We start from the raw sequence: 12,715 nt of genomic DNA on the forward strand, positions 1-12,715 counted from the left end.
CTGAGCTACGTCTTTCACTAGTGAGCTTACATATTTCATTAACAATCAGATACTAATAATAAACGCTAATGGTAATACAGATTTTACTAATTAACAGATACTAATAATACATACATAATAAATAATACACAACATTTGGTTGTGAGGTTCATCTAGAGGTCAACTTTGTTTCAGGGCCTATTATTCAGGCCCTAGCACTACAGGATCTTGAAATATGTCATAGTTTTATGCTTCAATCATCTGTTAGTTCTACAGATTGTGTTGGGCTTTCTGCTCTTAATCAGTGCTTTTCCAAGCATTTTTGCATTTTGTAGATCACTGTCTTTTTATTGTGTTTTTACATTTAACCTGATGGATTTTGAGCCTTTCTATCTTCCTCATTTAGACACAACTTCTGCTTTTTGTAGGATGCTTTCTTGCTTCTTGTAATTTCCATTTCCCTTCTGTTTAGCCTTGTTTGGATTCCTTTTACTCACTCTTGACATTTTGATAGGTGGTGTACATTTGTTCTCAGTGTCCAGCATGTTGTCTAAGTAGTTTTCACACTGCCTGTACAGATTTTACTCTTAATTATTGTTTGAGAAAGCTTTTGTATTTCTATTTCATTTTCCTTTTTGAAATTGAACGTAACTTGGCTTGTCTTGCTCTTGCAAAGATACTGAATTTAGGTACATCATTACAGAGCAACGGAATAATGCAATGAACCAAGTCTTGCACAGTGGACCAAGTCACTCAGGACCAAGTCAAGAGTTCTTCAGCTTTTGTGGATTCCTGTCGAGCTGTTCCAAGGAACCATCATTGGCAGTGCCTAAAAATTTAATCTTGACATTGGGTCTGGTCTAGTACCTGATCTAGTACTGTCATGTTTCCTTTCTTCTTAGTATGTCTGATGGCCTTCAACATCTCATAGTTGCTACTATCATGTTGTTTGGGTGTACAATAATGCCGTCCTGATGCTATATTTTTTTCTGTTTAGACCTGGAATTTCAGTTTCTATGGATTCTCTTACTGATGTTTATATATAATCATGTGGTATAATTCCGTATCCAGGATAATATCTTTTTTTCACCTAACACCCTTGGTACTTGCTGCTTGAGCTCTGAAGACATGTTTTCGTTGAGATGCAGAATGTTACTTCTGGTTCATTTCTCAAAACAGCTCTCATAACATAGTGGCATGTGGTCTAACAATTTGCTGAAACATTCTTGACCAGCTCTGTTAAAGTTCACTTGTCAAAACCTGTCTATAGACTTCTTGCACACACATGTAGCTTATTTCCCTATAGGCAACAAAGCTTCTTAAAGGGAATCCTTGATTGATGTCATTTAGAGCCACTCACTGTTGTGATTATCCCCTATCCCAAGGTCCTAGTTGAGATACAGTAGCTAAATTCAGCATCTAAGTAATCATAAACAGCAAGGTTGGAAGGGACTGAATGAGTTCCTCTTAGACCATTCTTTATGATAAGCTGCCTGTTATTTCTGAAAGGCATTTGTCTAACCTGTTACTAAAGACATCCTTTTCTTGTCCCCTCTTTCTTCTTTCCCTTCTCTCCTCCAGCCAAAAAATCCATTTTACTAGCTACTAGGGAAAGTCTCATTTGTAGCTGCAATGCCTGATTTATGCTGAAATTGTCAATACAGTTTATTTCTCAACAAAATTTTACATTACTAGTTTAATACAGTATGCTTCAGAATTTAAATAGATGCTTACAGTTTATTGAATTTGTCTCTGTTTTGACTTTTCCATATAGATCTGCCTAAAGTTTAAGATATATTTATATTTCTATATTTTGCATTATACACACACACATGCACGCACTCGCACACAAATATGCATGTATACATATACTTTCAATTCAAAGTTTCCTGTTATTTAGAAGGAAAATAAGGCATAACTGTGTGTTGGTTTAAGATAAGATAAAATCGCTGTTGTGGTGTGTATTATATTAGAAGTATTCTTAGAAGAATCAAGCTGGACAATGAAACATTGTGTTGGGATGTTCTTCATCTGTGCCACTATCTAGACCGTACACTGTGTTTTGATTTTGCTACATGTTAGAGCACTGCGTTGAATTTTGTTTGTGAAGTCACTAAAAACTATTTTATCATTGATAAAACAGATGCCAGTTAACTATATTACTTTGCTTAGGGTTTGCCAATTATAGAGGCTAAGACTGAGAAACAGAGTTCAATGTACTTTATTATATTTTTATTTTTCAGAGGCCCAGAAGATGCAATAAATGACTGCAGAATCCTTTTTATAGAGGAAATGTACAAGATTGAAAAGCCAGGAGCTTATCCACTGACATTTGGAGATGGAGATTTCAAAAGTATGCTTTTTTATTGTACAATTAAGGCCGTTAGCTAAATATTTGAATGGCATTAAAAAAATTAAGGGATCAGAGCACAGAATTAATTTAATTAAGGTTTCCTTTGTGTGTAATGAAAGAATTGTTATTACACAGATTTTTGGTTTGAAAATTTTTTACTATAATGTAACTTTATTACATGGCATATTGAGAATAAATTTTTGATGTAATTTATCAACACATTAGTGCTATGAATATAATCTCCTAAGCAGGTAAATGGCTGATATTTTAGATGAACTGTATGGAGTGAGTTCATAGTCTGAGATAAGTTCCTAGGCAGGTATCCGAATCACAAAACTTACTTGTCATAACTGACATCTCATTTGAGTTCTTAACAGATGCAAAAGACTGAAAGAGTCAATACTGCTATCTTTAACCCTGGCATTATCTAAGAATGAAGAATCAATAGCTGTGTAGAGCAAGAAAGTGTTGAGCTTGCTAGAACTATGAAAAAAACAGATGTATTTGATTTTAGATTATTATTTGACCACTTATGTCCTTCTGAACACTAAATACACCATGCATCCTCCCTGCCCCCCCCCCCCCCCCAAAGGGCAGTTCTCTAAAAAGCAGTGTAACATTGTATCCTAAGTTTAAAAATATGTGAATGATAAAGAACAGGAGTTATAAGACAGTGTTTACAACGGGAACACTGAGAGGTTGATCTGTGGCATTATTGATAGATATTACTGAATTTTAAAAGAAGTAAATTTATCACAGTTTAGTTTTCATTTATTATCTAAGGCAAATATTTGTGTCATTGTATGTAGGTGTCATTAATACACAAGACTTTATTTGCAGTGTACTATTAAAGAAATGATGTCATTAAAAATCAGTGTTTTTTAAAAAAGCAAATTCCATTTGTAAATGTATTCATAAAAGTAGAAATGTAATTTTCAATATATGAAGGCATTTTAAGCAATTTTTTTTCATTGTTTATTATTTATTTTTCTCAGATTAGTCGATGAAAACTAACCATCCATTCCATTTATGTTCTTTTAGTCACTTTAAGGATGATTCTCAGCATTTAAAAATAATATTTTTGTGATAAACCGATGGTTTGAGAAATTGTTTAATTTAGAGATAGTGTAAAGCCAAGTTATATCTGCTTTGCATTTATGTACCTAATTTTTATATATATATATATATAGCGTGCATATTTCTAGTTTGTAAAACTGATTTTGGAGGGTATGTAAATTTGTCATGCTATATTTAATTACATACACCCCTATAGTGCAGTGGAATTAAGTTTAAAGTTCTGTTTTATGTAAATGATTACTTTATCACTAACTTTAGCTCATGGATTAGTCTTCAGGCCTTATTTATTTTACATTCTATATTTTCCTGCACTGCCTCCCTGTTTTATTGTATAATAATCAAGTTTTCAGTTACTAGTCATTTTCAGTTGCTAGTGTCACATCTTATTTGTAGCCTGTTCTCAAACCTCTCACATAATTGCTATCTTTGTATAAACCTGCACCTATATGGTTTTTATGCAATTCTTGACCCCCTTTTCATTTCTTTCAAGATTATTTTTTACAAACCATCATAATTAAGTATAACACAACAAAATTAACTTGCATTTTAACCTCAAAGATTCAATTGTTAATTTACTGCTGGATATGTAACTTTATTCCTTTGTCTTCATCTACTTTTTTTCCCCCAAAGTCCAACTTCCTCACCACAGTTTACTTCATTTTCTCCTGCTGTTATTCTGATCTTTTTTTTGTAAGGTGTCCTGGATTTGTTCTGTGAAGCACAATGCACTATAGTTTTCTTATTGCTTATGGCTCAACTGATTTCTTTATTGCTCCTCTGCATTTGCCTCCCTAGTCCTACTCTACATTTAAAAATTAGCCATCTAAATACATACCAGCTCATTTAGTTTATTTGTATGCTAAGAAAAACAGTAGACTGGTATTTAATAACAGTAGCTAGAATTCAAAGAGAATGAATTGGCCTGAAATGCTCCATGAGTTTGTTATGGAGCAGAGTCATAGAATGTGCTGAAATTAAGAGCTCTAGAACGCATTTTAGATGTTTTTATACAAAACAGAACTATTCATCAACATGTTACTTTAACTTCCATCAGAATCTAAACTTGTACTACAAACATTAGATAAGATTTTTCCTACAAAAGGAGGGAATATGAAAGAACCTATGCAACTAAATTTTACAGTGGTGGTAGGGGTGAACAGGCTCATCTCTATCCGAACAACAATGCAAATAAATCGATGCAATTTGAGTTATTAAACTGGTTTAAAATAGAAATGGGAAAAGGATGTTTTCTGGCCCAGTCCTTCCCCTTCCTCTCACTGAGTTTGCTTTGAGGTTCCTCTGTTAGAGGACATGAGGAAACTCTTGCAAATTGATTGTTATCCATAATAAAAATGGCTATATATTTTGTTTTTCTCATCTATCTTAAACTTTTTATTGTATCCTTTTACCTTTGTCCTAAAGTAATAGTAGTAACAGTAGCCAAATGTTATCTGGTAGGCCTCAAGATATATTATTACTTCTTCTTTTAAAAGTAAGAAAAGGCTATTCTTAATTTATAGCATTTCTGACAGTCTAGAGCTACTTGGGAGCATCAGAAAACAGTTCTGTTTATCGAAGTGAACGATATAATTAAATATTGCAGTAGTTCCAGAAAACCAGAAGATCAAGCTGTAAACTTCATAGGATAGTTGAAGAAAATGCAATATGGGGAAAAGAGAGAGAAGCTTATTTAAACTTTGACTCATACTACTTATTTGTCCATTATTATCAAAGGTGTCTTGGTTCTCAGTGGACGCCAAAGTGGAGTACATGGACCCCAGGGGGTGTGCAAGACAATCCATTGGGGTGCAGGAATTAAATAATTTTTGTCCTGTTAAAAAATAAAATAAGATTAAATTAAATTTAATTTAAAATACTGTTTATTTCAGCTTTATCTCATCCTTTTTTAATTTCTGGTTTTGTGTATGTTTTATAATGTACATAATATATTGGTAGAGTAGTACATGTATATAATTTATAAATAAATATACATATATTGAGGGTGCATGCTCAAAAGTGTTTTACTAATGGGGTGCACAAACAAAAAAATTTGGAGACCACTGCTCTAGCTTCCTGCTTCCAACCCAAACTCTCAAACAATCATTCCAGTTCCTCCTTGTCCTCTGATTCAAGGCCCATTTATTCACTGAAGTAAGAAAAATGTTCCTTCAGCCGTCTGGAAGTGCTCTGGTCATCGCATTACTTAGTTAAGTTGTTGTTATTATTATATTCTGTATCGCATGATCATAGATTAGTTTGTCAGATTCACTTCCGTAGTCTTTCTTGATGGTTTTCACACAGAAATACTCACTCCAAAATTGTTTTCCTTTAATGCTATAGTTCTTTGAGCTGTGGTCAAGTGCTCTTAAGTCTTCTCTTCCTTCTAAACTTATACTTGTTTCAGACACTTTCTGTAATAGTGAATCCTGGTACATGCATTCAATTTACCTACTCTCTCCTTTGTGTCTAATATAAGACTATTAAATGTTCTCCTTTTTCTATAAAGGTATTTCTTACCTTAGCTGAGGAACCAGTACCTATGCTGTTACTATATGAAGGATACGTTGGTCCAAATTCCCAAATGAACACAAACAGAAGGGTAGCATTGATTCCATTTCTGTAAAAAGAAACTGTATGAGAATTGGTGATCTGGGATCATCTGTTGTCCTTGATTAATAATTCTTATATCCATCTGGATATTAATATTTGAGAGGGATGGAGATTTTCTGAGTTGTAATTTGTTCTTCGTAGGTCTTAAGCTATCCATTTAGAATTTATTAATATCTACATTTAAGAAAACTCCTGCTGAAGAATGCGCCAAGATCTGATCTGTAGGAAGAGAGTGTTACAGGCGGAGTAGTGGTGGTGAGGAATCAGAGAAGCTGCTGATTGGTCACTTTCATTGTTGCTTGTACACGCAGCAGAAGAAATTCCATTAGTCCCGAGAGTCAAATGCCTCATTATAAAAGCACCATTTTCAAATAGGGACAGTGCTCCTATGTGTAAAGAATTGAGTCCTATTGGTGTAGTAATGCATAAAAGCAGTATTCCGGTCATTTTACAACACTAATGTAGGCTGATCCAAGTGCTTAAGTTTCAGTAAACCAACATAATTAAACGTCTTCTTTCATTTGGCTGTTTGAATTAAGAGGAAAAAATGATTTATTACTAAGAATAAAGATGAAACTTGTCTATTTTTTCAGATTTAAATAAAAATTATCTTGAATTGATGAAATTAGAATTTTTTTTCATCGCAACACTATAAAGGACTGTAATTTCACAGTTCTGTTCAAGTCCTTCTACAGACAGTCCTGCCAAGGCAACTTGCAGAATAATATCTTCTCATGACCTAGTCCATCAAAATGAGTCTGTTCACATTAATAAGTGCTAAGTGTTCATAAAATTAGTCAGTTATTATAATGATCTCAGTGCAGTCAAGCTGCCAGTGGCTTATGTTGCCACTGTTTGAGTGTCTAGAGCTATTTTCTTTCTTTTTTACATCCCCCATGCCCCCATCCCCTGATGGCCAGGGTAGCAGAGCAACAGGCTCGGTTGCAACCTAACCTGTAAAATGACAGTGACCCTTTCATAAATGTTAGGCTGAAGAACACAAGTTGATATTGACAGTAGCTGCTTTGTCATGTAGTAATACATACGTGTTATATAGGTATAAACTGTTCCTGTTGGCTTGATCTTTTTAAACCCAGACTTCATTGCAATAGCAAAGCTACTACATCCATGGCATGTTCACGTGGGCACACATATATATATATTCTTCTGCCATTATGTTGTATTTATAAATCCGAAATCAGTTTTCTAAGACCTATGGCTTTTTATCTTTTTTGATAGGAAAGAGTGGCCCTGAATGCAAGCACTGCAGGGCTGACCCAGATAAGGAATGTCACTTTTGCTCCTGTTACTTGTGTGGTGGAAAACAGGATGCTCACATGCAACTCCTTTGTGATGAATGCAATATGGCTTATCATATATACTGCCTGAACCCTCCCTTAAGCAAGATACCAGAAGATGAGGATTGGTAAATATACAAGGATGATTTACTTATGTATATTCCCATTCTACACAAGGTACCTCTTTGTTATTTGCAACTAGAGGAATTACTGAAGAGCTTTTATATTTCTGGTATGTTTTTCATCCTTGCACTGTATGTAAACATATTTACATTTTATGTTAAGATTCTATTTATAAATATAATTCATAAACTATTGGTATTGAGCATTATTGATCATTACAGAATTTCAGAAATTAGCTTGTTCAGTTTATGACCTCTGTGACATTAACTGATGTTATTAGACTTAATTAGCACCACCTACAGTGGTGCTTCCTCAACCTTTTCTTTATTTTATTCAGGCTTCACTGTTGTTTCTCCTTTAATCCTTTTCTTTCCCCTCAATCTCAGCCCTTGCTGCTGCCTCCTTGCCCTTCCCTTATGCTATAGCTGCCTCGTTCTTTTTTTCGGCTGTGAGAAAACCACTACATTACTCCTCCCCAGTTCCAGTAACTCTAGCACCACCAGCAAGAAAGCCAAACTAGTAGGCCTTGGTGGATTCAGCTTACTCCATTCTGAGCTGACTCTGCATGGAGCCAGCATCAGCCCATTGAAGCTTATCATCTTGAGCTCCATGCCACATCTCACCTGTATCTGTTATGTGCAACTCATACCATTTGTACTTATAACCTGCTTGTAAAATATATTAAATGCTAATCTTTTATAAGTGACTTATAAGTGACTTAGGTTTTCCATTATGAATACATCAACAGATGTCTATGGACATGTTTTAAAGAAAAACTTTGACCTGCACTTTGTGATAGATTTTAGTAGAACTACCTACCCACTTCAAATAAAATATTTTAAGTACTTTAGAAGTTTTAACATTCTATGGAAGTAAATAACTTAGTGTACTATATTACATCAGCTGCCTCATATTGAGTAAATTTATTTATAGTTCAGTGTCTAATTCTCTACCTTTTTTCCTGGGCTAATATATTTCAGTTTCCCCAGACTCCAGTTATATTTGTACCTATGTGCAACTTCTATTTTGATATTTGGTGAGGGTTTTTTTCATTGTGTATATGTGCACACTGAGATGCTTCTGCTGATTTAAAAGGAAATAGACATTTCCTTTTGAATATCCTGAACTGAAAAGAATTTTACTCATATTTGCTCTGTTTGGAGAAACTGCTGAATTTGAACACTCTCTAGAAAATATTTTCAATACATATTGCAAATATGCATGAGTTATTGGGACAAAATATAGCAATCATTGTCTGTGTGCTTCCCATTTCTTGTATATGCAAAATGATTGTGTACACAGGTACATGTAATCTTTATTCATCAGTCTTTGTTGGGCAGCATGTGAATCCCAGCTATCCCCAGGTTTTCTACTTTTGTGCACAGAAGACTAATCTGCCCCAACATCCATTCACTTCCTACTAATTGCTTATGAAAGTGAGCTGAAGATCTTTGTGCTTCCAAATCATGTGTTGGAAAGCGTTATCTGCTATAGCATTTCAGAGTTGGTCACAGTCCTTAAACAGTGTTCTTTTGTGACTGTGCTTGACCTTTGGGTATAACAGCTGAGAAGTTTTTTGACTAGAGTCATCCAGAATATTAAAGGGAATATTATTTAGGGTCTGTCCTCTGACAGTGCATCCATTCTTCTTCAGGTCCCCTTACTCCTAAAAGACTCTATACCAGTACTCCAGCAGCACAAAGTAATTTTATGTTCCAATATTAATCACAAGGTTACAAAAAAGAAAATACACATGCTCCAATTTTAGTTTTTTAAAAAAGAACCACCCTCAAAACGTGTTCGAACAGGAAAGAACATAGCCTGAATGTCAAAGTCCAGGTGGAGTTTGCCTATCAGAAAATTACGGAAAATTTCTTCTTTACCTTTAAATTGAACAGGTATGATTTGAGAATTATTGGTTTAGTCTATATTTTTCAATTTTTAGAAATTTAGAATACTTTTACATTATTTCTTGGGTTTGGTGTAATAAGCTGCTTTAAGAGTACCGAGACCCCAAGTATTAAACTGAATTGTGAATTGTGACTGTGTTCCGCAATAAGTATCTGCATGAATTCTAGGTTGCAAATAAAAACATGATTTGAGGTAGCTCCCATCTTCTTAGAGGGTTTAGAGCATGTACACAGGCAATTCTTGTGAAATATCTGTACACAGTGACTTGTTGCCCTATGTTAACTAGTTCTTCTGTTCATACTCAAAGATGAAAGGTATATAGTAAAAGTCAGTCATTGATAGTAGGAATAATCTAAATATACTGTTGTTATTATTATAGATCAGACTTCTTCCACTAGTGACTTTTGGACCAAACTCAGCCCATGGAAGCCAGAAGCAATGGCAGTTGCCTTTGCCTTGGCACTCCTGGAGTGGGAAAAAAGTGCTGTTAGAAGCAATAAAAAGATCTGTGTGCTCCCTTCCTCCCTTTGCCTTAGCCACTGTTTCCTATAATTTCCTATCCTTTTTCTACCGTAATGGTTTTATGGTGGCTGGAATGAGTTCCAATGCCATATTGAGGCAAACAAATATATGGAAAAGGAGTTTAATACTCTTCCCATTTGTTGAGTACTGTCACACACCTGGTGGGGTAGGATAAGGGTGCATGTCTACATGTATGCATGTTTTGTGGTACCCTAGGGCTGTTCCACATCCAGCTGTCTGAAGTGAGATTTGGTGCAGTAAAAGCAAGTGATGAGTAGGCAGGATGTGGAAATTAACCATGAGCATTAGTCATCAGTATACTCTAATCTCATTTCTCCTCTCCCCTATGGGATCTGAACAAGCAAGGAAAGGAAGAGAAAATGATGAGGGAATACAGGAAACGTGGGGACCTCTTGTATATTGCATGAGAAAAGAAGAGTGAAATGTTTTGCCTCTACCACCCTACTTTAAAAAAAAAAAAAAAGAAGTCTTGTTTTGGAAGTGGACAGTATTGGTTGAGTTTATTTTTTCTACCCGAGTCCTCAGCTTTTAAAAACTGTCATTTATTTGCTACCTTCAAAATATTTAGTCAGGATGAACAAATTTGACACTATTTTGCTTAGAAGAAATGTATTGCCATTATTATTAAGCAATAAAGAATTTACTGAAACTTTTATTTTAGGTATTGTCCGTCATGCAAAAATGATTCTAATGAAGTTGTAAAGGCTGGAGAAAAACTCAAACAGAGTAAAAAGAAAGCAAAGATGCCATCTGCCAGTACTGAAAGCCAGAGAGACTGGGGCAAGGTAGAGCGTATTTTAATTTTAAAAAAGCTCACCATTCATGTATGTGTTACATCTTTAACTACATTTATATATGCATTACACAAAATTCAGTACAGGATTGAACAGACTGTAAAGCAATGTTGAATCCTGTACATTGTTTACTGAAGGTTAAAACATCTGAAGAATTATTAAGATGACTAGAGGTAAATAAAGAAAATTAATGAATTAATTCAAACTGCCGTTGACAATTTTTATATTAATATATTTTGAAGTGTTTACTATAATGGTTGGATGTCTTGATATCTGCATCAGCTTTTATAAATTATTTTAAATATGATAAAATTCATTCTCTCTGACGTGTTTTTTAGGGCATGGCTTGTGTTGGTCGCACTAAGGAATGCACTATTGTCCCTTCTAATCACTATGGTCCAATACCTGGTGTCCCTGTTGGGACAACCTGGAAATTCAGAGTTCAGGTATGTTTTTAGATTTGTAATTGAAATCTGAATAATAGGTACAGTTTGGGCACAAAAATGATTTTTGGATTGGTAATTGTCATGTTCACTAAGAATAAATATAGACAGTGTATTTTAATTCTAATATTCAAAATACTGCCAACTATAGTGGAATTTGAAGTATACTGATTTGAAAATACAACTTAATTGCAATTGTAAAAATAGTACTTACTATTTTTAAAGGGGAACCTGCTATAATTAGGATGGACTTATATCTCACATGTTAAATTCCCAACTGAAATAATTGGAGGAAGTTGAATATTTTCTGAAGTCTACTGCTATGGAACATGAACTAATCCATCCCACTTATGGGCATAGATTATAGAATCCAGTGGTGCCTCTTAACGCTTATTAGCTGGTCAGGATTCCCACCGAGGGCTACCGTGCAGGTGCAATATAGCTCCTGTTTCAGTGCATACTTCTCTTCGAATGTGTTGTGGTGCCAGGCTTGGTGCTAGTGTGCATGCTATCCATACTTAGCACAGGAAAGAAATAAGATTTTACTGAGGGTTCTAAAGTTCTGGTGGGGGTGGAACCCACTGTCCCCAAGGTAAGAGCCACCTCTGATTGCATCACTATAAATTGATTACCTGTTCCTTTTGGGTCATACACAACTGGCATCAGCACCTTCCTTCAGGCTGATGAATGTTTTAAACTAATACAAGCCAATATTGACTACCGAAAGAAGTAGTCTGCCTGGCCGTGTCCACTTCTCGCACTATCCCTTCCGTTTTCTGTCACAAATCTGGAAGAAAAACAATCCTTTGTGGGGGAAGGTCAGCACAAAGGGGGCAGGAATGAGCAGTGTGGAGAAGAACATATTTCAGGAGTATTCCCACTCTAGCCAGAGGAATAGCCAGAGACTTTTTCTTCCCCTCAGGGAAGAGGGACATGGTAAGAACTAAAAGCCTCTTCTAATGTGTTTTCTGAAGTCTTCATCCTACCCATTGACTCCAGAGAGAGTACTTATAAAAAAAAAAAAAAGTGGTTTTCTTATGGAAAATGGGTGTCTGAATAATTTTGGGTTTGGTATGACATGCAGGTCCCCAGGCTAAAATGGTCAACAGCAGAGGTTTTACCCTCAGCAACAGTTTTCAGTTTCTCCCCTTAATAGACTTCACAGTGAAACAGCTGAACACTAATCAAGTTCCTTGAATCTTGTCTGACTTTGGTGCTAATGTGAGCGCTACTATCAATACAGATATTAGAGAATAGCAAAGCAAATTAATTCTCTAATATAAAATTGCAGTGTTAGTGTCAATTATTGATTGATTTTACACACAACTACTCGTTTGAGAAAAATAATGTCTATTCTTATGGTTTTTGTGATATTTTGATTTATCCCTGCCATATTTGAAGAACTTTTCTGTGAAGCAAGCTAAAATAAATACTTCAAAATATATTTATATTCTGAAAAAGTACTTCTGTAATCATTAATCTTTAAATTAGTTTCCAGGTACATTATATTCTCTTAGATAGGGGAAGTTTTAAAAATCAGTTCTGCAAACTCACGATCTCTGTTACTGGATCAGCCAGTATCAG

The 12,715-nt window shown here is 34.9% G+C and overlaps 1 protein-coding gene across 1 annotated transcript in view; it reads left to right on the forward strand.

The window, feature by feature from the left end:
- Nucleotides 1–12,715, forward strand: part of LOC141917603 (E3 ubiquitin-protein ligase UHRF2-like) — a 76,495-nt gene that overhangs the window by 31,338 nt on the left and 32,442 nt on the right. The window contains exons 4-7 of the mRNA XM_074810943.1: nt 2,223–2,332; nt 7,259–7,445; nt 10,556–10,679; nt 11,027–11,134. Of these exons, the coding sequence (XP_074667044.1) occupies nt 2,223–2,332; nt 7,259–7,445; nt 10,556–10,679; nt 11,027–11,134 (529 nt within the window). The remainder of the gene's footprint in view (nt 1–2,222; nt 2,333–7,258; nt 7,446–10,555; nt 10,680–11,026; nt 11,135–12,715) is intronic.

The sequence above is a fragment of the Strix aluco genome, chromosome W, assembly GCF_031877795.1.
Source record: "Strix aluco isolate bStrAlu1 chromosome W, bStrAlu1.hap1, whole genome shotgun sequence".
NCBI classification, from domain to species: Eukaryota; Metazoa; Chordata; class Aves; order Strigiformes; family Strigidae; genus Strix; species Strix aluco.